The 24,737-nt window shown below is 40.4% G+C and overlaps 1 protein-coding gene and 1 long non-coding RNA gene across 12 annotated transcripts in view; one reads left to right on the top strand and one right to left on the bottom strand.

The window, feature by feature from the left end:
- Window positions 1-1,045, bottom strand: part of LOC141571125 (uncharacterized) — an 80,541-nt gene extending 79,496 nt beyond the window's left edge. Inside the window, exon 1 of the long non-coding RNA XR_016019500.1 lies at window positions 23-1,045. This is a non-coding gene — a long non-coding RNA (uncharacterized LOC141571125). The remainder of the gene's footprint in view (window positions 1-22) is intronic.
- Window positions 1-24,737, top strand: part of TJP2 (tight junction protein 2) — a 112,232-nt gene that overhangs the window by 580 nt on the left and 86,915 nt on the right. For 4 of the 11 annotated variants that reach the window (XM_088793653.1, XM_088793651.1, XM_088793652.1 and 1 more), the window contains exon 1: window positions 15,433-15,563. The exons of the other annotated variants lie outside the window; for them this stretch is intronic. In XM_088793653.1, coding sequence (XP_088649779.1) covers window positions 15,448-15,563 — 116 coding nt within the window. In that variant the 5' untranslated portion in view covers window positions 15,433-15,447. Of the gene's footprint in view, window positions 1-15,432; window positions 15,564-24,737 lie in introns of those variants that run through there. 11 annotated transcript variants of the gene reach the window in all.

Genomic DNA, 24,737 nt, shown 5'->3' with positions numbered 1-24,737 from the left:
ACAGTCACTTTCTTTTTCCTACCTGGCCTTGCTCCATCGCCCTCAAGGGATGGGAACTGGTTCACTTCCTGTTGAGCTTCTCTTTAACCAGTTTAAAGGGCCTCTGAGTTTCTGTTGGCACAGCCCTTGTTTGCAGTACTATCTGGAGGGGGCCGGAGCTGGTGCCTTGGGTATACGCGGGTCCAGGGTGAGTTGAGCTGCCAGCGGAGTTTCAGCTGCGGGCCTTGAAAATTCTCCGCACACCTGGGAGCTTGACTATAGCCCTGGAGGGCTCACGGGCCCGCAGAGCCAGGATCTGTGCACGCCTTGGAGAACCTTTTTTTTTTTTTTTTTTTTTTGCACTTTCTGACCCACTTGTAAGGGGGAGGAGGCGAACTTGTCAACATGCTGGGCGTTGTCAGTTCTCTAGGGCTCCATTGCAAGGTTCTTCTATAGGGAACCCAGTTAAAACTGAGTTGCGAATCTTTATGTTGGATAAAGGCCACTGAATTCCAGGCATTCTTCGAGCTTGAGAAGGGTAGTTTCAAGATTGTTTTGAAGTCTGCATAAGGGCTTTCTGCGAAACTGCCCGTGTCAATTATGCTTACATATCATCTGTAGCTGCTGCTTACTCCCCGAGGTGGGTGGGTACTCTCGGGAGCCCCCTTCTATCCAAGTTTCTCAACGCACTTTTACAGATGGTGGTTGGGAGGTGAATTACGTCCTTAACCACCAATTGGCTTGAAAGATAAGATCAACCCTCTGTGTTGGCCGGTGAGGGGACCTGGTTCTAGATGGTTAGACTGATAGGGTGACATTCCGTTTACTTTCAAGTGCCCTGGGGACTTGGTGCTTCACATGAGTCCCAGGGTCCAGCAGTGGCATCACTGGGGACCTGTTAAAAATACAGGATCTTAGGCCCTACATTGACCTGCTGAATCAAGATCCCCAGGGGATCACTTGCATGTTTATGTTTGCGGAGCACCAGCGGAGGTTTTGTGTCTAGTCTAATGCAGTGATACACGTTTCCATCCAGTCCTACATTTAAACCTTCTTTTTGCCAGACCAGGACAAACACATTACAGCTGGTGGGAGAAAGCCCTTCCGCCCCAGGGTGGCAGGCAGAGTCCCTAGCAAGATTTGGACAGGTAGCATACCAGCTTGTGAGTTTTTTTTGTTTCTCAAAACTTTTATTCTTTTACTGTTATGATAAAATGTACACAACATAAAATTGACCTTTTTAACCATTTTCAAGTATGCAATTCAGTAGCATTAAGTACATTCACCATGTTGTGCAATCATCACTATTCATTTCCAGAACATTTTCATCCATCCAAACAGAAACTGTACCCATTAAACAATACTCCATTCCCCCCATATCCCCAGCCCCTGAGCTTCTGGAGATGGTTAATGATATTTTTTGTAGAGCACAGAAAAGTTTGATTAGGAATATAAAGTAAAAGTAAAATCATGTTCCCAAAATATGAACAAACATTTGGAAATTCCTTGGTCACTGGCCTGGTGAACAAGGCACTATAGTTCCAGGTTCTTAGAGTCTATGTGCTTTCTTTTAATAGAGACAACATTAACCCACGAGAGTTTCTTTTTTGCTTTGGCTGGAAAAGAATGGAGCCACCCAGGGCTCAAACTGCACTAATTAACTAAGCGTAGATGCCTGGTAAAATCTCTCTGTGCGTCTTTTAACTGGTTTTATTTTAGATGTCCTGTTTATATTGAGTTTAGTGTGTGTTTTTTAAATTTTTACACTGACTCAAATTCATTTTTGAAAGTAGTTGAAATAAATGTTAAGAAAAAAAGTTGTTGCTTGGTATATATATGTATATGGAAGAGGTCATAGAAAGAAGATTTGAAACAATTTTTGTAAAATACCCCAGACTATTTTGTTTCTGCTTTGATGTTAAATGAATCTAATGGTCCAACAACATTATTTCTAGTTGAAAAAATGCTTGTATAATTCAGGGAAACCTTGTAATAATGAAAAGTCATCTGTTGGCATCTACTGAAAATTGTCCAACTTGTGGTTTGAGGGCACGCTTTTTGATGAGAGCATGTGAATTTGCGAACTAATAAAAGTGGTTTCATTCATGATCTAAGAAAGTCATTGTTAAAGATCAAGACTATGGTTCAGAATACATAAGTGACCAGGGATATTGGGAAGATTTAACTCATAGCCAAATAATAGCAGATGCTTCAAATTCTTTCCAGATTCTCTTTCTCATTCTAAGACCCTTGACTTTTCTTGTATTATGACTTTCTCATCAGAATGAGGCTATCAGCTTGTAGGAAGGAATTTACAGCTTCCTTCGATTGAAAAGTCCCTTTGAAATGATGAATGAAGATCATTCAAATGGGCAAGATTTGGCAGAAAATTTCTCCCATTTAGTAGATTTCTCCCATTTTAGTAGATTGTTGCATTCACAGGATTTCAGATTGTTATTTCCTTTTAATTCTAGCAAGGCAAAAGAGAAAAGGTTATCCCTTCCTCCACTATGTTCTCTTCTGGAATTGCAGTATAGTTCAGTGTTTTATTTGGTGAACAAATTCTATTTTGTAGTCCACACATGAGAAAAAAATTCCTTAGAAAGTGTCCAGTGAATGGTTTGTTCAGTGATTCAGCGATGCCTGGAGAATCACTTGGAGAGTTTAGTAAAATCTGAAACTCTCCCAACTACTCCAGACCTGAGTGAGAATCTCTGCATTGGAATCTGTAGGTTTAATCACACCTTGCGTGATTCTGATGTATAATTAGGTTTGGGAGTTGGTAGGATAAACATACACATGCATGCAAACAAAGATATGGGAAAATTAATCTGAAGGTACAAGAGAGTACAATTTTATATTAAACGTGATATAAAATTAATAATGAATTCTTTAAAATTAGGCAGTCGGCTCAGGCTTAGCAAATCTAATCAACACCTTTTGATGTTCATCATCATTCTTAAGATCTGAGGTTAATAATTCTGAACGTCCAGAAAAACCCATAGGAGATGTCAAGGTATTGGGCTATTTGATTTAGTGTCAACGAACACTTGTTTAGTGCCTATTGTGAATCAAGTATTTTCAGATATATTCTCATTAAATCTTCACAATGACCTTGAGCAAGGAATTTCTTTTTTTCTTCAGTTTTACCGATGAGAAAACTGAAGCCAGCCTGGGTCTTCCTACTCTAGACCACGGTTCTGTCCATGGTAGTCCCATGGTAGAATAATAAATGTCTGCTAATTCCCCTTCACCTTCAGAATCTGTGTATTCATTAATATCTTTTGGAACGTCAGGTACTATGTGCACTAGGCCCCGAGGCAAATAAGAAGATGAGCCAACACAAATAAGTTCCAAAAGAGCAAAGGGTTCTTTCCATGGTACCACAAGACCTCTGATGAGTGATCTGTTAAGATTATTCTTGGCTTGAATGTAGCATTAGTGTAGCTGGGCCAGCTCCCAGAAGAATCAAGTCATGGGTATTCTCCTTGTTGAGCTTGATCAGCCGTGCCATCTATGCATATCGGCCTGACAGTGTCTACATGGCACCCTACATGGCCCAGGATTTGGGTGTGGAAGAACTGACATCTACCCTGACCAGCTGACTGAGCAGGAAAACCTCAAATTTACAGCTTCTTTTGATTGAAAAGGATGAATGAAGATCATTCAAATGGGCAAGCTGCCACATCCCAGAATATCAAATTAGGGGAATAATTATCTCCCTCTAAGATTATAGTCAGGCCTCAAAAGGACCTTATGTGTAAAAGTGCTTGCAAATTGTCAAATGATAATAAAAAACTACCTCATACCTTCTTTGGAGAGAAATTTACATGCAAAGGGGACAGAAAAAACCTCACATTTGAGGTTACCTTACACATTTTAGTGAACTGAGTCTGTTTGTAATTCTAGCTTTAGGCCATTAAAAAAAATTGTATTGAGGTGTAATTCACATTCCATACAATTTATTTAAAACGTACAATTCATTGGTTTTGAGTATATGTACAGAGCTGTGCAACCATTACGACAATCAGTTTTAGGATATGTTTTTTATTACCCACATCTCCATGAACCTCTTCCACTCCTTAGCTGGCAACTCCCAATCCCCTATCTCCCCACCCTAAGCAACCTACTTTCTGTCTATAGATTTGCCTATTCTGGACATTTCATATAAAGGAAATTATGTAATTCCATGTGGTTGGTATGTCTGGCTTCTTTCACTTAGCATGTTTTCAAGGTTTGTATTGTAGCAGGTATCAGTGCTTTATTCTTTGTATTGCCAAATAATACTCTATTGTATGTATATACCACATTTTATTCATTCATCTGTTATATATATATACCACATTTTATTCATTCATCAGTATTCATTCATCTGTTCATTCATCTGTTGGGTTGTTTCTACTTTTTGGCTATTATGAATAATGCTGCTATGAACAATTATGTACAGGTTATGTGGACATGTGTTTTCATTTCTTTTGGGTACATACCTACAAGTAGAAAACATATGATAACTCTGTATTTAACATATTCAGGAAGTGCCAGACTGTTTTCCAAAGTGGCTTCACCAGTTTACAATCTCATCAGCAATGCATGAGGGTTCCAATTTCTCTACATTTTCATCTGCATTTTCTGTGTGCCTGTTTTTATTTTAGCCATTCTAGTTGGTGTGAAGTAGTTGTGATTCATATTTGTTTGATGGCTAATGATGGAGAAGCACCTCTGTGTGCTTATTTATAAGGCCATTTTTTCTTGATTTTTTTTTTTTAAATTCTTTTCCAAGGGAAAACTAGATAAGGAAGAAAGCCAATTTTGAGTAGATTCCCTAGTTTCAATGGTTTAGAAGAATACTGAAAGTGTGAATTGAATCCATTGCTCTTTTGAAATGTATTTCAGTTTTGACACATCGTTTTATTTGCTTTGGGGCCTAGTGCATGTAGCACCTGATGTTTCACAGGATTTGAGTGAAGAAGTAATGAGTGTACAGCTTCTTGGAGGTGAAGGGGAGTCAGTCGCAGGGACGTATTATTCTCCATGGCGATTTAATGCCCACTAAAAAATCATGCACCTCTCAAATGTTAATAACACAATAAAAAATGCATTGGTACAATGGTAGACATTTTAAACATTTAAAAATATTGTTTGATATTGCCTTGGTTAATGTCTGTCCACTCTACTTATTAAAATATGTAATAATATAAAAATCAATTTAAAAATATTAATAAACTTTATTTTATTGGGGTACTTTTTATTTTATTTTCATGTGCTTCCAAAAGGAGGTAGACTGATGAACATTTTTGTATGAGTTAGTATACTTTTGTTCTTTCTTTCCCAAGCTGCATGGCAGTGTTTTTTTTTCCCTCTCTATAGTCATGCAGAGAATTAACTTTATGCTCTACAATTACAAATCAGTCATGAATTTTTTAAAACAACTGTTGCATTTTGGAGGCCCAGTATACTGAACTTGGGTTGTGCTGTTTTGATCGTATATTGCTGGTAAATGTAGGTAGCATTAAGAGAAATAGGGAAATCAGCAGGATCTAGAAAAAGAAAATTATTTCCGTTTGAGAATTGTTTGAGACAGCCACGGGATAAGCAAGTGGAAGTCTGTGGTACAGTGGTTCTCAAACGTTAGCCCAAATCGGAGTCACCCGGAGAGCTTGTTAAAACACATCGCTGGGCCCTGTCCTGAGTTCTTAAGAGTTTTCTATTCAAGTAGGTCTGGGTTTGGGCCCTGAGGATCTGCCCCTCAGAATCTCTGATATGTACCTGGATGACGCTGATGCTGCCAGGCTGGGGACCACACTCTGGTCATCAGTGGTTTGGAGGCCTTTGGAAGTGTAGGACAGAGCAAGGGGGAGGGCAGGGGTAAGGCTCGAGGTTGGCCTGGGCATCCTGTGCACACAGGAGCTTGGTGGAGCCAGGGAAGCTGGTATCATGGGGGTGGAGGGGCACAGACAAGTGCTGAGGACTGAAATGTAGCGATGTGGTGGGGAGCAGTGGCTGGAAGAGCAGCCTCTGAGTTAGGGAAGGAATGTGTGGAGGAGGGGGGAGAGGGGGTATGAGGACACCAGAGCCAATGAGGGCCCCACCCACTGAGGAAACGGGAGTGAGGATGTGTCTGGGATGTTGGTTGCAGAGAAGGGACTGGGCTGTCACCTGGATGGTGGCTGTGATGGCTTTGCAGGTCTTGCCTTTGCACCACTTTCAGGAAGTCCAGCATCGCCCGGTAGGTGGATGTGCTGCTTGGGTCCACAGGGTCACGTGTGGACTTCCCTTCGTAAGATAGGCCGGAGGCCTCTGTCCGGGGGTCGTAACTGACCACGCTCCTCCTCTTGCCTGTCACTAATCATCATCAACCTGAACGAACGTGAGCTGTGTACACCAGAAGCAAGAGTCCTTTGTGCAAGGAGCAGCCCTCGAGTTTTAGTTTTCCTCCTGTCTGTCTTTTGCCTGCTCAGCTTATAGCTTTACTATCTGTGCTACCATGTGTCTAGTCTCCTTAGCATAACTTGGTGTATAAGCCGATTCTGAGAGCAGGTGCTGACAATCCATGTTATGAAGGTCAGGTTTGCTGCAGAAAAGAAATCAAGGAAGGATGGTGGCCCACAGATGGTGAGTCCTGTGAAACTGACTTATGCTCCACCTTTCCTTCGGTTTTACAAAATGGAGACAAATATCTCCTAATTTTATCATATATTTTATCTTAAGGGAATCCTCATTGTGTCTGAGAATGTAAGGCATTTCTCTTGGTTTTGGGATAAAGATCAAAGCCTGCCCCCAGGGTGTTGTGTTATCGTTGGAGGCACCTGTTAGCAGAGGGAAAGGGTTTAATCAGATTGTAAACTACCTGCCCAGCTCTGCCTGGGTCTTGCTAGTGTGGTCAGGAGCTGTGGAACAGCTGCCTACATCAGACTCGCCTGGTGTCCCCAGTCCCACGCAGCCAGTCGCACACTTTTCCATGCCTGCCCTGCAGGCCCAGCATGTGAGATCCCTCTGGTTGGTGGACAGGACTGGACAGGGAGTATTTCACAGTCCTGCTTCTGTGGAGAGACAGTGTGCTGGGAGCCCGACCACCACCCTGTCTCTATGATTCGGTAGGAGGACCCACAGGACTTAGCATATACTTACCACTGTGATCATTACAGTGAAAGGATGCAACGCAAAGAGCGAAGTCCCAGGAAATCAGGAGCAAGCTTCCAGCGTCCTCTCCCAGTGGAGTCCCATAGGATAGGCTCAGTTCCAACAGCAAGGAGTTGTGACAATACTACATGAAATGTTGTCAACCAGGGAAATTCATGAAAGACTCAGTGCCCAGGGTTTGTGCTCGGGACTTGCTATGTTGGCATCCTCTGCATAGCACATACCCAAAAGTTCAGATTCCCCGAAGAAAAGCAGGTGGTTACCATAAACTACAATGTTTGTGCAAACAGGTTAGGGACAGTGAGCCACGCTTATCAGTCCTGGGAATGGTGGGAACCTTCCCGAAATTCAAGGTCCCAGATGCCAGCCAAGGGCAACCTTGTAAGCAGACCTTTCAAAGGATGTTAACTCTTGTGCACAGATGGGGATGAGGGTGGAAAGTGAGGATGGTGGCAGACACCCCTGCACTTGGGGAAGAGGTTTGTTCATGCAGCTTCCGAGAATGGTGCTGCAGGAACTTTCTTTCCTCTGACCAAAGTGGGAGGGGGCCGAAAGGAACTTGGGTTTTGCACTCAGATCTTGGTTTCAGGATGATAAGTGGGATTCCTTTACTACAGGGACAGAGAAGAAGGGCTAGAGCACACCTTGGCTGAGTTCAAAGCCCTCTTCGTGCATGCATTCATTCCTTCTTAACATGCACTGTGGATGCCTGTACTCTGCCAGGCGCTGTGCCAGGTGCTGGGGATACAGTGGTGAGCACAGCAAAGCCTCTGCCCTCATGATTCCCACTACTACAGGGAGACACACAAGTCAAGAGGCAAGTACATTTCATTATGACAGGGACATACGAAGGGCCCCAGGGCACCTACCCAGGCTTATGGGTGTCAGAAGGCATGAATTTTGTAATCTGGGTAGGAATCACACCTCCACTACTTATTACTTCTGTGGCGCCGGGCAAGTACCTTAGTCACTTGGTGCCTGAGTTTATTCATCTGAAAACAGGGAGACTTTACACCCACTTCTTAAGGCTGTTGTGAGATGTAAATAAGGCAATGCGTGTAGAGTGCTTGTCTCAGTGGCTGGCACAGTGGCCATGTTTACTAACTAGTGGTTTGGTGACATCCAGGCAAGGAAAAGGGTGTGTTAGCCAGAGGGAATGACATCTGCCCTACCCTTGTTCTGTGCAAAGCCGAATGTCAGAAGGCATCCCTGCCTCCCTCCAGCCCTGGGCTCAGAGGTGCACTGTGGGCTGTGTTTCTGCCAGCTTGTTCTGCCTACTGGTCCAAGAACACTGCTTTTTTTGGCTCTTTGCGATACTTTTCTCTCTGCCTGGGATACCTCAGATTCTCTGTCAGCCAAAGGAATACCTACTTATGTTATTAAGACTTAACTCAAGTACCTTTTCTGTGAAGGCTTTCCCACGCTAAGATCCTCAGACAGAATTATCCACCCTCCCTTTGTCGTGTCCCTGTTCCACGGTTACTCACGGTTACACATCTCTATTTCAGCATGCTGGGTTGTGTTGCTTGTCGCTCCGTTAGAGTGGGTGATTCTTGAGGGCAGGAATGGTTTGGTATTTGTATGTCCAATGTCAATCACAGGGTGTGATAGGGAGCGGCTCAGTGGTTGTCCGGGACGTGAGTGAATGAATGAGTGTTAGGCTGGACTAGAAAATGCAGCAGGAAATGGATACAATATCAGCAAAATAGGTTTCTGCCTTCGGAACAGAGCTTACAGTCTAGAGGAGACAGATGGTAACCAGGCGAACACAAATACGCAATTAGAGACTGAGAAATGACTCAAGGAAAACAGAGTTGGGTCCAGCAGCAGGTGCGAGGGGAGCTGGACCAGGAAGAAGTGGGAGGTCCACATTATCGATGCCCTGGGCAGAGTGTTGTTGTCTTCTGGAGGCCGGAGGGACTGGTCAGGCAGGGAGCCACACCAGGAATCCCTCAGATGGGGCTCGGTAGGTGGATAAAGGTTACCAGCACCTCAGCTGTCAACGGGCAGTACCACAAGGAGATCTAAATGGATGCTTGGTGGTCCACTTGAAAGCATGGAAAACTGGGGTGAGAAACTCAGGGTTGGTTGAGGAAGTGGCACCCTGTGAACTGAAAGACCTGTCTGAGCTGGATCTAGGACCTTAGTCTGCTCAGGCTCCATAACAAGATATCCTAGACTGTGTGGCTTAAACAACAGACATTTATTTCTCATATTCTGGAGGCTGGCCCTGGCATGATCAGGTTCTCGGGAAAGACCCTCTGCCTGGCTTGCACAAGGCCACCTGCTCACATGGCTGTTCGTAGGTACATGCACATGGAGAGAGAATGAGGTTTCTGTCTTCCTCTTTTTATAAGGGCATGTATTCCATCCTGAGGGTCCTGCTCTCCTGACCTAATCTAAGCCTAATTACCTCCCAAAGGACCCACTCCAAATACCATCACACCGGGGTTAGGGCTTGGATGTAAATTTGGGGAAGAGCATATTATTCAGTCCATAATAACCTGGGTCAGTAAATATTTGCTTAGTAAATAATAATCATAACTAGCACTTCGGATGGCCTAGGCCCTACGTGTTTTGCATATATTCATTGAATTTGATTCTCACACAACCTTAACTAGTAAGTGCCCTGCTATTTAGATGAGGAAACAGTGGCGCTGGAGAGATTAAAAGACTTGCCCAGGTCACACAGCTAAGTTTGAAGCTGGGATTCAAACAAGGCAATCTGCTTCTAGAGCATAGGGTCTTAGTCATTACACCCTGCTACTTCTTAATTCGAAAGTAAACCCTAATATTCCTGGGTCTCTGTTTTATGTTAGTTCCTGAGCAAGAGACACTAGAGACACAAAGATGAATATGACATTGTACCAACCATTTAGGCCATCAGAGAATGCTGAGGGAGACAGACCCGTAAAAACATTATTTTTTGAAGTCAACTAAAATTTAGTGAGACTAACAAGAAGCTTTCTTTACCTTTCTCTTTGAACTGAGGTACATTGACTCTGGCAGAGGGAAGTGTTTTGCTATTTCGAGTATGTTTAGTGGCTGAACTCAAAAAATACATTGTTTAGGGAATAGTGGGCTGACTCATCAAATTAAAATTTAGTTGTTGTTATAATAGTTTATTATATACTAGTTTATAATATACTAGTTTATAATATATGAGAATAACTTAATGATGGTAACAGGTATCAAAATATACAATACTACCAAGGGAGTTCAACCAGAGAGCTTTCTGGAAGGATTGAAGCCACAACTAGTTAGCAAGGGCAAGAAAATAACACACACTTAACTTACATGACGTATATTATATGCTGGCCATTACGTATGCTAATTACTTTGCATGTAATAACTGATTTAGTTTTTTAAAAAAAACCCTATGAGGTCAGTGCTATTACTAACCCCACTTTACAGATGAAGAAACCCAAGCAGAGATTAAGTGACTTGTCCAGGGTCACACAGCTAATTAGTGGTGGAATTTCAATCCTGGGTAGTTTGGTGCCTCAGTTAATACTGGGGAGTGAGTGGGAGAGGGGTGTCAGCAGGTGGAACAGGGGATTATGAGAACTGCTTTCTCCAGCTGCTGACAGCAGAGGGCTATATCTCAACACTTCACACCGGGTAGTCCCTACCAAGTTCCCAAGACTCTGTCCCTTTCCTACAGTTGCAGGGCAGAGGTGACTGATAGCTCTCCAACCCCACGAATGGCCGCCAAGCCCTTCTTGACTTAAACCAGCTTCTCTCAATGTGCTAAGTTCTGTGCAATGCCTCATTGCTCACCTGCTCTCAGGTTCAGAGTAGAAACGTAACATGAACACAGTTTCTACCAACAGTAATAGGGAGTGGATGTCTTTCATATAATGAGTTGACAGGTTGTTTTTTATTTCTTTGGAGTGAGCATACTTAAAGAATTTATGAATTATTATGCAAGTTATTTGGGAGGGTCAGTCAATTAAGTGATTTTAAGTTTGGCTTTTAATTATTCAGTAGCAGAGGTTAACGATCTGGGGAAATTGTAAGGGAGAACCTCCCAAGTGGGTGGGTGCCACCTGAGCTGGGCCCCAAGACCCTATATTTCCCTCTTTAAAAGCATTTTCAGCCCTCACTCTAGTCCTGAGGTCCCTGTATCTTTCAGCCAGGCTGTTGTTTTTTTTTCAGTCTGTTTTTCCCACAAAACCACTCAGCCTTGGGTTTCTCTGGTTCTTTCACGGGGTGTTGAAGGAAGTTGTAGCTGCAGGACAGGGGCAGAGGTTTGTAAATGCACCTTGTTCTTGCCTGCAGAGAAATGAGGATTGAGGAAGGGTTCTTGAAGAGGTTCTGGGAATGGAAAAAGAAGGACATATGGGAGAGGTGGAAGGAAGGGAGGGAGAGAGGAGATGATACCCATTGAATGCATGTACGTCCTCTCATTTATTATTAAAACCACCCTTGTGTTATTGTATTATTCCAGTTGTACAGATGATGAAATAGGTTCGAAGGGTCAAGTACCTTGTTCAAGGTCACGAGGTGTCAAACAGCACAGGTGGGATCCAAATCACGCCTCCGCACTACACTGCAGCTCTCGTCCCCTGTGTCATGGTTGGTATGACTGGGCACCACAGAAACAGCTGAGCAGGGCTACAAGGTTTATGCCAAGAGAACCAGGAGGAAGATGCAAGAAACAGGAAAAGGTGCGAGGTGGCTGCTGTTGGGGGCTGAGCAGTGGGTCATTTCAGAATCTATTGAGTTGGGTGGGAGGACAGGATTGGAATGACAGATTTGGTGGCATCCAGTTGAAGATTATAGTATAAAGCCAGTAGTGAGTGCATTCTGAGGGTGACGGTGAAGAGAGGGCTAGTTTGGGCTCGGGCTGAATCCAGGAACCACAACGAATTCTCTTGAACTCTTTCATGACTCTTACGTCATGTAGCCTGTTTCTCTTACAGACTTCTCGTGGCTCACCAGAGTAGCAAATATGTAAACATATATTACACATGAAGATTTTAAGGGGGGAGTGAAATGACTTGCATAAAGTCAGCTGATTCACTAGTAGTAGAGCTTTAAAAAAATGAAAAATAGCTGTTTCCCTGACTCTTCTACTTTCAGTAAAGCTTTTTCCAGCTCCTTGAAAAGCAGACCACACCCGGTAAAACAGCCTGTTTGTGGCATTAGTTCATTTCCATTTTTATCCTTCTAAAGTACAGGAACAGTTAAACGATCCAGTGAAAAAGGATGCTGACTGTTTTCCTCTGTAGAAATAATCAGCTCAAAGGAAATGTCAGTCTGGTCTGTGAATTTTTATGTTCAATTTTAATCACTCAGAAACAGATCTTGAAGCATCCCGACTTAAAAGATATTTTTGGATCATGTATATTAGGCATTTTTAAAATAGATAAGTGATTTTTAATCAGATAGTTTCAGTTGTAAAGACTTTCTAGAACTCTAAGGGAATTAATCAAATAAATGCATATTTCTAAAGAATTTCTAGAATTATAAAGAAAATGCCATATAATTACATATCCGGATGGGGTATGTTGACTGGATTTTTTTCCTTTATTATTGTCCTTATGTACTATTCTGAGGGAGTTCACACAAAGATGACGATTTAAAAAAAATGAATAAATAAATAAATTAGGAAACTGAACGATCTCATTTATGGGAAAAAAAAATTCTTCCTAATTATTTTCTAAGGCAGACTTCTTTTCCTAATGAAACACCCAGTTTTAATTTTGTATGAGATCATCATAGATAAGAACCACTTTGTAAGAGGGTATATTAAATGCATCAAAAATTCCTATGAAAAATAGAACATTAAAACATGCCATTTATAAAGTATTGTGTCACTTTCATTGTAGTAAAACAGCTTCCAACGGGTAGCAAGTTTAACTGGATTTTTTTTTTCTTAGCTCAGGCTTCATTTCTTATTTGAGAGGGTTGTATAGTAATTTTTATCACGCGTCATTAGAAATACAATTTGTTAGAACAAAGACTGTTGTGTAAGTATAATTACATCTTCCTGTATGATTAAATGAGGGTTGTATTGGAGCCTTTTTCAGCAGTGGCAGCTGTAGCCAACCAAATTCATCCTATAAAAGAATTCCTGTGACTAACTGGTACTAATTGTTTGCAGAGCAACCAGTGGGAGTAATGTTCATGAATACTATGGAAATGAAATATTCCAAGTCCAAATGGTTTATCCCTTGTGTTCACCGCTCTGTTGTGGTCAGATTATTGGTATAATCAGGCCAAGTGAAGTGGGAGCTCTTAGTCTTTTGTTGTTGTTGGATGATAATTTAGCATTAATCTGTTCAGGCCTCTCATCTTATAAATAGGGAAATGGAGGATTAGGAAGCAGTTGAAGGGCTATTTAAGTTACTAACCTTCAAACTGTTTAGCTCGTACACTCCTGTTTTTAAGCATACCCTATAATACATATGAGTATATTCACTTATAAATGATGTACCTTAATGCAATTTAAAATATATTAGTTCTCAAAGTAAATATGAATATTGAAAAATATAAATACGCAAACTAAATTTTTAATGGATGAGAGAAAAAAAGGAAATAGTTTAATATTTTCTTTCCACACCCTAAAGATTAGTGGTGTGTGTACTCCACTTTGGAGACCACTGTTTTAGGTCATTCAGGGGAAAAAAGGAGAAGAAAAACTTGTGATCTGTAGAAGGAGGTTCAAGATTTGGGGTGTCAGAGAAAGGTCTGGGACACTTATTCACTGGGGATATCTAGGTTAATCAGAATTACTGTGTAATGACTTTCTCTTCTATTTTAGTTCCTTTGTATGAGTTTAGACAAGTAGCAGCACAACCCTTACACATAGTACCATGTTTCCCGAAAATAAGACCCAGCCGGACAATCAGCTCTAATGCGTCTTTTGGAGCAAAAATTAATATAAGACCCGGTCTACTATATAATATAATATAATATAATATAATATAATATAATATAATATAATATAATATAATATAATATCAGGTCTTATAATATAATATAATATAATATAATATAATATAATATAATATAATATAAGACAAGGTCTTATATTAATTTTTGCTCCAAAAGACGCATTAGAGCTGATTGTCTGGCTAGGTCTTATTTTCGGGGAAACATGGTAAATAGAAAAAAATAGCTTGAAGAAGTTGGTCAAGGAGGTGTATAAGTCAGAACTCCTTCAGAGTGACAGAAACTCAATGAAAACTAAATTTCACAAAAGGGTCAGTTATTAGCTTTAATAAAAGTGTACCTGGTATCTCCTGGGATGACAGTGGCCTTTAGGCATAGCTGGATCCAGAAGCTCAAATGATGTTATCACATTGCTGTTGGTACTGTTTTTCTCAATTACTAGTGCTGAGCCCTCTCCACATGGTGGGGAACATGACTGCCAATAGCCCTAACTTCCTATCAGCCCTGGTTAGCAACTCCAATGAGAGTTGCTCTGAATGTCATAGTTTCATCCCAGGGAAGACTAGTCGGCCCAGTCTAGGTCATGTGTATGATGATCCACTAGTTGGGCCACTGTGATGGATGAGCTAGCTACCTTTACCCCCTGAAAAGAGAACAAGAAAGGTCCTGAAAGCTGAGGAGAGACACTTACAAAAACAGAGGAAGGGGTAGATTCTGAACATCTTCAAGCAATGTATTTTCATTATAGCAGAGCTCACCCATGTTGGGTTCTGGAGATATTTAAAACAGTATTTAAAAAGAAAATGAATCCCAAACAGAATTGGTTCTCAGTTAATTCATCTTTGCTATTGACTCAAGCACGAGCTTAGAGCATTTAGAAATGCATTGCTATAAAATGGCAACGGGACCTCCTTCATTTGTCAAAGGGCAGCCTTTTAGAGAGATTTTTGTAGAAGGAGGAAATCTGCTTCTGATTTTAGTACATCCAGAGGCATGCAGGCTTTTCGGACCAATTATTACCAGACCTTGAGATAAATCACCTCCTGCACCATTAGTACTTGAAGGATTATCGGCCTCAAAGATTTACGTGCGGATTAATTGGGGAGTGTGTACCTCAGATCGCTGTGTTTAGAACCACGGTTGTCCTGCAAATCATTTATATTAGTCCTTTATTCAAAATTCTTTAGCCTTATATAATACTGACGTTGCAGGGAAATCTGAACAAGCCTTTTCTTTATTTATTTGTGGTTTGGCCTCAGCCTGGCCCCCACCCTTACCCCCCACCTGGAGTTTAATAGCTCTGGCTAGGGATGCAAAGAGCATCTAAAAACACAGCAGCTTCCAGCTTCCAGTATTGCAGATTACTTCAGTTCCTTCATCTGAACAGTGACCGAAATGTGCATGACCTGGTACTGAGAGAGGGACAAGATGAGGTACAAGAAATACATGGCTATTCTGGAAGCAGCAGTTGGTATCACCCCTCTTAACAAAAGAGAACTTCTCCCTGAGAGCAGAAGACACGTGAACCTTTGGCAGCATCCCGGGTAAGCAGAGGAGCCCACAAGATGCTTGGTGGGTGTTTGGGAGCCTAGAAGGATTAAAGGGTCATCTCTGTCATAAGAGTAATAAATGTTGAGTTCTTCATTGAGAACTTGGCAGATAGAGCCATTTCATACCAATTTAAAAATTCAGTAATAAAATAATTGGTAAGAATACTCTTTAAGAAAATTCCTGGCCTAACAGACAAAAAGATGATGTCTAAGCCAATTTTTCTGACTAGAGGTTTTAATTTTGAAAAGTTTTTATCTAGTCTAGCAATGTAGCAATTCTTAAAGATGAAGTAAATGTGCCTTATTTTTTTTTTCTACAATGCAAATATTTTTCTGACTAATGTGTATGTGCAGACTATGTTTCAGGTAAATACTTTTCTTGAAGCAGCAGTTTTAATTTCATGTCTTTTTCTAAAGCCCTTCTCACTCACACTCACTTACCCATTTGAAGGAGGGTTTGAATGTTCTTTTATGAATGGTTAGTGGCTTCAATCTCGACTTTTTTCTCTGAAGTCCCCCTCTTGTGTCTTTTATACATTGAAGAGAAGTGTAATTTAAGGTACTTGTGTGGTAGACAGTATTTTTAGGAACTGAATTTAATTTTTAAACTGAATGAGCCACACATTGGCACTCATCCAAGGATCAACTCAAGACATCTAAGTAGCTCATATTTCTTTTTAAAAAGTAGAAAGTCACTTTCTACTTATATGATTTTATTTTTTAAAATCATATAAACACTTTGCATTCATTATGGAAGATTTAGAAAATACAAAAAAATAAGGGGGGAAAAATCACCCATAGTCCCATGTCCCTAAGAGAATTGCTGTAATTATTTAGGTCAGTGGTTCTCAATGGGGGCAGAGGGCCAGTTGGAAGGACTTGCCCCCCCAGGGGACAGTTGGCAGTGTCTGGGCACATTTTTGTTACAAGGGGCAGTGAGGGGGGATCACTCCAGGGGGGCAGAAGCCAGAGAGGCTGCCCACCATCTTCCAACGTGCAGGCCAGTCCCCAACAGCAAGGAATTGTCCAGCCCAAAATGTCAGTAGTGCTGGTACTGAGATGTGATTTAGGGAGATGTTCTTCCCATCTAAAAGGCAGTTTTTATTAGAAATAAATGAGGTATTTCTTCTGGAAATTTTAGAGATGCTTTAGAATGGAATCCTGAGACAGCACTGGTATTGTTATTATTACTATTATTATTATTTTACTTTTCTTTTGGAAAGTAAAGGGAAGTGTTTCTATGTAGGGAGGAGGCAAGGGGCATATGGTGACTCTAGGAAAGTCCATGTGGGTCAATGTTCTTTTTGGAGTTTATGGAAAACCTGTTGTAATGACCAAATTATGATTCTTCAAGGAGCCCCTAGAGCTCAGACATACTGTGACCTGGACATATGCCCTAGAATGGTGGAAGTTTAGAGCCAGAAGAACCTTTTACCAGGAATGGTAAACAGGCAGAATATGGCACACCAAAGCCAGTGTCAAGTTAGGGAGGACCCCAAGGCCGAGTTTGGGCTTAGCAGGAAAAGAATATTGTGATTGATGAGGGATGTTTGTTCTGGACATATAATCGGAGAATGGGGAGCTGCTACACGCGGTCTATGTATTTACCATTCCTTAATGCTCATGTAGTCTTCAAATTTTACATGTGTGCAACTCAGACTCATGTGAGTCATGATTGAGGGCTTGGCCTTCAAACAACAACTGGATGTTCTTAGTTTCTGACTCAGGGTCATTCATTAAGGGATTCACCCTAAACAAACTCACATGGTTCAGAGGTGTGAATTGATTGCCAAATTATTCATTTCTTTTTGGGGATAACCTTGTCCAGCAATTGGAATGAGTGAGTACCCTTAATAGAACCATCTCTGCTTTGCTCCATTTCCCTAAGTCAAGTCAGACAGAAGTTAAGTTATTCATTCCAGTGTGATCCTTAGTAAGGGAAGGTGAATGTTGTTTTTTTGCGTTTTTTGTTTTTTAGTTTTTTAAGAGAACATGCCCTTAAGCCTGATAAAGTAGCACTGTATCACAGGACAAGAAGATCTTCCTTGTAATTGTAACACTTTGAATACACGTGGTTTTGCTGGTCCCCATCTTTTTGTTTGCTACTCCCTTGTCACGTGACACAGCCTTCCTTTGGACATACTAATATCCTTCTCTAAGCTTGTAGTAAACTCTCCTTTCTGGGTGTGCTAGGAGGGGTTATCTTCTGATTAATTTTATTAATTCTACATCGTTCAGAAGCACCTTAATGTTTTACTTCCCAAGTTTAATGTGCATATGACTCACTGTTAAAAATGCAGATTTTAACTTTGTAGGTATGGTGGGGCCTGAGAGTCTGCAGTCTAATACGCTTTCGGGTAATATTGTCAGCCCGGCTGATGCTCAGTGGGTGGTCCAGATGCTGCTCACGTTTCAGTCCATGAACCACACTTTGAGGAGCGAGCATCTAGAGAAGGCTTCTGATCATAGCCTACTTGCTTTCTCTTGACCTTGAACTTTCTGATCTTTCTAAGGACTTTTAGTCCTAATACCTCCCCTACCTGCAGTTGTTAGAGACCTCAGTGGTAGAGATCTTACTGGTACGAAGTTAGGTGGTTGGCTGTGCTTCTGTGATGGGAAATCTGCCCATGAGCGTTCTGCCCAGAGATTTCTATTGGGCTGGTGGACTAAATATTGAGGCTGCTATTTCTTCCAAAGAATTCTGTCCCTTTCATTCTTTTCAAGAAGTATTCCAATCACTACAATATACAGTAAGTCCTCACTTAGCGTGTTTGATAGGTTTTTGGAAACCACCTTTAAGTGAGCCCGATGTATGACAAACACAATTTTACTATAGGCTAATGGATACCAACAAGAGTTAAGTTCCTATGGCATATTTCTGGTCGCAAAAGCATCACCAAACTTCTTAAATAAAGACCCCAAAACACTTCTAGTATTAAACATTGAAGTAAATGTGAGCTGTACAAATTTTTAAGAAAGATTTAGATAAGCAAGGTGATTCTTTCCCAACCTGCTGCTTCTGGTTAAGGGTCCTGGGTGGTGGAGACTCTCCCAGCCCCTTAGGGCGCAAGATGGAACCCATCCCAGACAGGACGCCCTTCTATCACAGGGCACACTCTCACCCACACCCCACATGCAGACTGGGACAACGTAGACACGCCAGTTCACGTCACATGCACATTTGTGGGATGTGGGAGGAAATGGGAGGAAACCAGAATCCCCAGAAAAAACCGATGCAGACAGAGTGAGGACGTGCAGACCCACAGACAGAGTGGCCCCGGCTGGGAATTGAGTTTGTTTTTTTTCTTATCCACATTATAATGTTGAAAGAAATGACATTGTTCGAGGACCTGCTGTACTTGTAATATGTATAGTATTCAAGAGCAGCTGCTTTTTCATTTTAAAACATAATTGGAAGTCAGGTCGTGATTCCGTTTTTTGTTTTTATTAGTGTATTTTTTTTTTTTATTGGGGTAACAATTGTTAGTAAAATTACATAGATTTCAGGTGTACAATTCTATATTATGTCATCTATAAATCCCATTGTGTGTTCACCACCCAGAGTCAGTTCTCCTTCCATCACCATATATTCGATCCCCCTTACCCTCATCTCCCACCCCCCACCCCTCTTATCCTCTGGTAACCACTAAACTATTGTCTGTGTCTGTGAGTTTTTGTTTCTCATTTGTTTGTCTTGTTCTTTTGTTGTTTTTGGTTTATATACCATATACCAGTGAAATCACATGGTTCTCTGCTTTTTCTGTCTGACTTATTTCGCTCAGCATTACACTCTCAAGATTCATCCATGTTGTCACAAATGTTCCTATATCATCTTTTCTTACCGCCGAATAGTATTCCATTGTGTATATGTACCACAACTTCTTTATCCATTCATCTACCGAAGGACATTTTGGTTGTTTCCATGTCTTTGCCACAGTAAATAAAGCTGCAATGAACGTTGGAGCACACTTGTCTTTATGGATAAATGTTTTCAGATTTTTTGGGTAGATACCCAGGAGAGAGATTGCTGGGTCATACGGTAATTCTATTCTCAATTTTTTGAGGAACCTCCACACTGCCTTCCATCACGGCTGCACCAATCTGCATTCCCACCAACAGTGTATAAGGGTTCCTTTTTCTCCACTGTCTCTCCAACACTTGTTACTATTTGTCTTGTTGATGATAGCCATTCTGACTGGGGTGAGGTGATATCTCATTGTGGTTTTGATTTGCATTTCTCTGATGGTTAGTGATGTTGAGCATTTTTTCATATGTCTATTTGCCATTTGTATGTCCTCTTTGGAGAAATGTCTCTTCAGGTCATCTGCCCATTTTTCAATTGGGTTGTTTGTTTTGTTGTTGTTGAGTTTCATGAGTTCCTTGTATATTTTGGATATTAGCCCCTTATCAGAGGCACTGTTTGCAAAAATCTTCTCCCATTCAGTTGGTTGACTCTTTATTTTGTCGATGGTTTCTTTTGCTGTGCAGAAGCTTTTAAGTTTCATGTAGTCCCATTCGTTTATTTTAGCTTTTACTTCCCTTGCCTTTGGAGTCAAATTCATAAAATGCTCTTTGAACCCAAGGTCCATAAGTTTAGTACCTATGTTTTCTATGCAGTTTATTGTGTCAGGTCTTATGCTTAAGTCTTTGATCCATTTTGAATTAATTTTGGTACATGGTGACAGATAGCAGTCCAGTTTCATTCTTTTGCACGTGGCTATCCAATTCTCCCAGCACCATTCATTGAAGAGGCTGTCTTTTCTCCATCGTATGTTTTTTGCTTCTTTGTCAAAAATTATCTGTCCATATTTATGTGGTTTTATTTCTGCGTTCTCAATTCTATTCCATTGGTCTGTGTCTGTTTTTCTGCCAATAACATGCTGTTTTAATGATTGTAGCCCTGTAGTACAAGCTGAAGTCAGGGAGTGTGATACCTCCAGTATTGTACTTTTTTCTTAAAATTGCTTTGGCTATTCGGGGTCTTTTGTGGTTCCAAACAAATCTGATGATTTTTTGTTCTATTTCTTTAAAAAATGCCATTGGTGTTTTGATAGGGATTGCATTAAATCTGTATATTGCTTTGGGTAATATGGCCATTTTAACTATGTTGATTCTTCCAATCCATGAGCACGGAATGTCTTTCCATTTCTTTGTGTCTTCTTCAATTTCTTTTAAAAATGTCTTGTAGTTTTCAGCATTTAGGTCTTTCACATCTTTGGTTAAGTTTATTCCTAGGTATTTTATTCTTTTTGCTGCAATTGCAAAAGGAATTGTTTTTTGTATTTCTTTTTCTGAGATTTCATTGTCAATATATAGGAAGGCAATGGACTTTTGTACGTTGATTTTGTAGCCAGCAACTTTACTGTATTCGTTGATTGTTTCTAATAGCTTTTTGGTGGAGTCTTCAGGGTTTTGTATATATATAGCATATTGTCATCTGCAAAGAGGGACAGTTTAACTTCTTCATTCCCAATTTGGATGCCTTTGATTTCTTTCTCTTGCCTGATTGCTCTGGCGAGGACTTCCAACACTATGTTGAAAAGCAGAGGTGATAGGGGACAGCCCTGTCGTGTTCCTGAACGTAGAGCAAAGGGCTTCAGTTTTTCACCATTAATCATGAGATTAGCTGAGGGTTTGTCATATATGGCCTCTATTATGTTAAGGTAATTTCCTTCTATACGTATTTTATTAAGTGTTTTAATTATAAATGGATGTTGTATCTTGTCAAATGCTTTTTCTGCATCAATTGATATAATCATATGATTTTTCTCCTTTATTTTGTTTATGTGATGTATCACATTGATAGATTTGCATATGTTGAACCATCCTTGTGCCCCTGGGATGAACCCCACTTGGTCGTGATGAATAAACTTTTTAATGCATTGTTGTATTCGATTTGCTAGAATTTTGTTTAGGATTTTTGCATCTGTATTCATCAGAGATATTAGTCTGTAGTTTTCTTTTTTTGTGTTGTCTTTACCAGGTTTTGGTATCAGGGTAAGGTTGGCCTCATAAAATGAGTTAGGGAGTACTGTCTCTTCTTCAATTTTTTGGAAGACTTTGAGCAGGATTGGTATTAGATCCTCTTTGAAGGTTTGTTAGAATTCACTAGTGAAGCCATCTGGTCCAGGCCTTTTGCTTTTGGGAAAGTTTTTGATGACTGATTCAATTTCGTTACTGGTGATCGGTCTGTTTAGATTTTCCAGTTCTTTATGGTTCAGCCTAGGAAGGCTATATGTTTCTAAGAACTTGTCCATTTCTTCTAGGTTATTGAATTTGGTGGCATAAAGTCCTTCATAGTATTCTTGGATGATCCTTTGTATTTCTGTGGTGTCCGTGATAACTTCCCCTTTTTCATTTATGATTTTGTTAATTAGTGTCTTCTCTCTTTTTATCTTAGTGAGTCTAGCCAAGGGTTTGTCAATTTGGTTAATCTTTTCAAAGAACCAGCTCTTTGTCACATTAATTTTTTCTATTGTCTTTTTGTTCTCTATTTCATTTAGTTCTGCTCTGATTTTTGTTATTTCCTTTCTTCTGCTGACCTTCGGTTTCATTTGTTCTTCTTTTTCTAGTTCTTTAAGGTGTAACATGAGGTTCTTTATTTGGGATTTTTCTTGTTTCTTGAGATAGGCCTGTAATGAGATAAATTTCCCTCTTAAAACTGCTTTTGCTGCATCCCAAAAACTTTGGTAGGATGTATTTTCATTGTCATTTGTTTCTATGTATCTTTTGATCTCTCCTCTAATTTCTTCTTTGACCCAGTCGTTCTTTAAAAGTATGTTGTTTAATCTCCATGTATTTGTGTTTTTTCCTACTTTTTTTTGCAGTTGATATCCAATTTCAAAGCCTTGTGATCAGAGAATATACTTGGTATGATTTCAGTCTTCTTAAATTTGCTGAGGCTGATTTTATGTCCCAATATATGGTCTATCCTTGAGAATGTTCCATGGACACTAGAAAGAAATGTATAGTCTGATGTTTTAGGATGAAGTGCTCTATATATGTCAATTATGTCCATTTCATCTAATGTGTCATTTAGGGCTACTATTTCGTAATTTATTTTCTGTTTGGATTATCTATCCATAACTGTCAATGATGTATTTAAGTCCCCTAGTATAATTGTGTTTGGTCAATTTCTCCCTTTAGTTCTGTTAGTAGTTTCTTGGTATATTTCGGTGCTCCCTGATTGGGGGCATAAATATTGATGACTGTTATATCTTCTTGTTGTATAGTCCCCTTTACCATTATGAAATGTCCATCTTTGTCTCTTGTTACCTTTTTCACCCAGAAGTCTGTTGCATCTGATAACAGTATGGCTACACCTGATTTTCTCTGGATACCATTTGCTTGGAGTGTCAATTTCCACACTTTCACTTTGAGTCTATGCTTGTCCTTGTAGCTGAGATGTGTCTCTTGGAGACAGCATATGGTTGGGTTTAGTTTTTGATCCAATCTGCTACTCTGTGCCTTTTTATTGGTGAGTTCAGTCCATTTACATTTAGGGTGATTATTGATATGTGAGGATTGCCTGTCATTCTATCTTTAGTTTTCTGGTAAGGCTGTGTCTCCATTGTTTCTTTGCCTTTTTGTTGTTGTCTATTATTTCTGTGTGGTGGTATTCTATGACGTTTCCCTCTGTTTCTTCTTTTATTACAGTATATATTTCAGTTCTGGATGTTTTTTGAGTGGTTACCCTTAAGTTTATGTAAAAGAAAGTTTGATATTTAGAGTATTCCATTTTCTTCAGCACGCTTCCATTCTCCATTCTCATATTCCGGTCAGGCCATTCTCATATTCCGGTCAGGACAAATTGTCCCTGTTGATGGTAGTCGAGTAGCCTCCTTTAGTATTTCTTGTAGTGCAAGTCATGTATTAGAAAATTCCCTCAGCTTCTGTAAGTATGGAAAGGTCTTTATTCCTCCTTCATATCTAAAGGATATCTTTGCAGAATATATTATTCTTGGCTCATGATTTCTCTCTTTCAATAGTTTGAATATTTGGTTCCACTCCCTCCTGGCTTGTAGAGTTTCTGCTGAAAAATCTGATGATAATCTAATGGGTTGTCCTTTGTAGGTTACCGTCTTCTTTTCCCTGGCTGCCTTGAGGATTCTTTCTTTGTTGTTGATTTTTGACAGCTTCAATACAATGTGCCTTGGAGAAGGCCTGTTGGGATAGAGGTAATTAGGTGTTCTATTTGCTTCTTGGATTTGAGGATCCAGTTCTGTCCACAAGTTTGGGAAATTCTCATTGACATTTTGTTTGAATATATTCTCTGTTCTCTTCTCTCTTTCTTCTCCTTCTTGTATGCCTATTATTCTTATATTGCTCTTTCTGAGGGAGTCAGAAAGTTCTTGTAGAGTTGTTTCATTTCTTTTAAGTCTCAAGTCTCTTTCTTCTTCCATCCGTGTCATTTCCATGTTTCTATCTTCGATGTCACTGATTCTTTCCTCCATCTGGTCAACTCTGCTACCTAAGCTGGCTATATCATTGTTAATTTCTTCTATTGAGTTCTTAATCTCCATAAATTCTATTTGGTTCTTTTTTAAAATTTCAATCTATTTTGTAAAATGCTCATGTAGTTCTTTGATTGTGTTTCTGAGTTCATTAAACTTCCTTTCTGTGTTTTCTTGCATCTTGTTGAGATTTTTCCGAACTGCAATCTTGAATTCTCTGTCATTTAAGTCACATATTTTCATATCTTTAAGTTCCTTTTCTGGAGACTTTTCACTTTCTTTCTGAGCTGTCTTGTTGCCTTGGTTATTCATGGCAATTACTGGTTTACTATTTCTCTTCCTAGACATCTACAGGAGTGGCTACAGGAAGAGGTCTTTCTTTTGTTTTCCAGTACTTGTTGGTAGAATGTTTTATTTTCTCTCCCACTGCAGCCTTTTTTTTCTCTCACATGGTAGTGCTATGTTTTCTCTGCACTATTCCAGCTTCTCACACAATGGGGAGATTCCCTGGGAGATGGGCTTCTCCTCTGTTAACAGTTCGCCTGGGTCACAGGGCGCAGTGTGCCGGTGGGTATGCGGAGAGCTTCTGAAGTTCCAAAGCTCTTCCTGCACCAGATTCAGAGCCAGTATGTTTCAACAGTTCTGTTTACTCCTGCAGGGATCCACCCAGATAGGTGGGGCCAGGGGCGGGGTGAGTTGTGAGAGGTGGCCCAGA

Source organism: Rhinolophus sinicus, chromosome 16, assembly GCF_057876585.1.
Source record: "Rhinolophus sinicus isolate RSI-liver-muscle chromosome 16, RSI-T2T, whole genome shotgun sequence".
NCBI lineage: Eukaryota > Metazoa > Chordata > Mammalia > Chiroptera > Rhinolophidae > Rhinolophus > Rhinolophus sinicus.
This window is presented reverse-complemented; position numbering and strand designations above follow the sequence as displayed.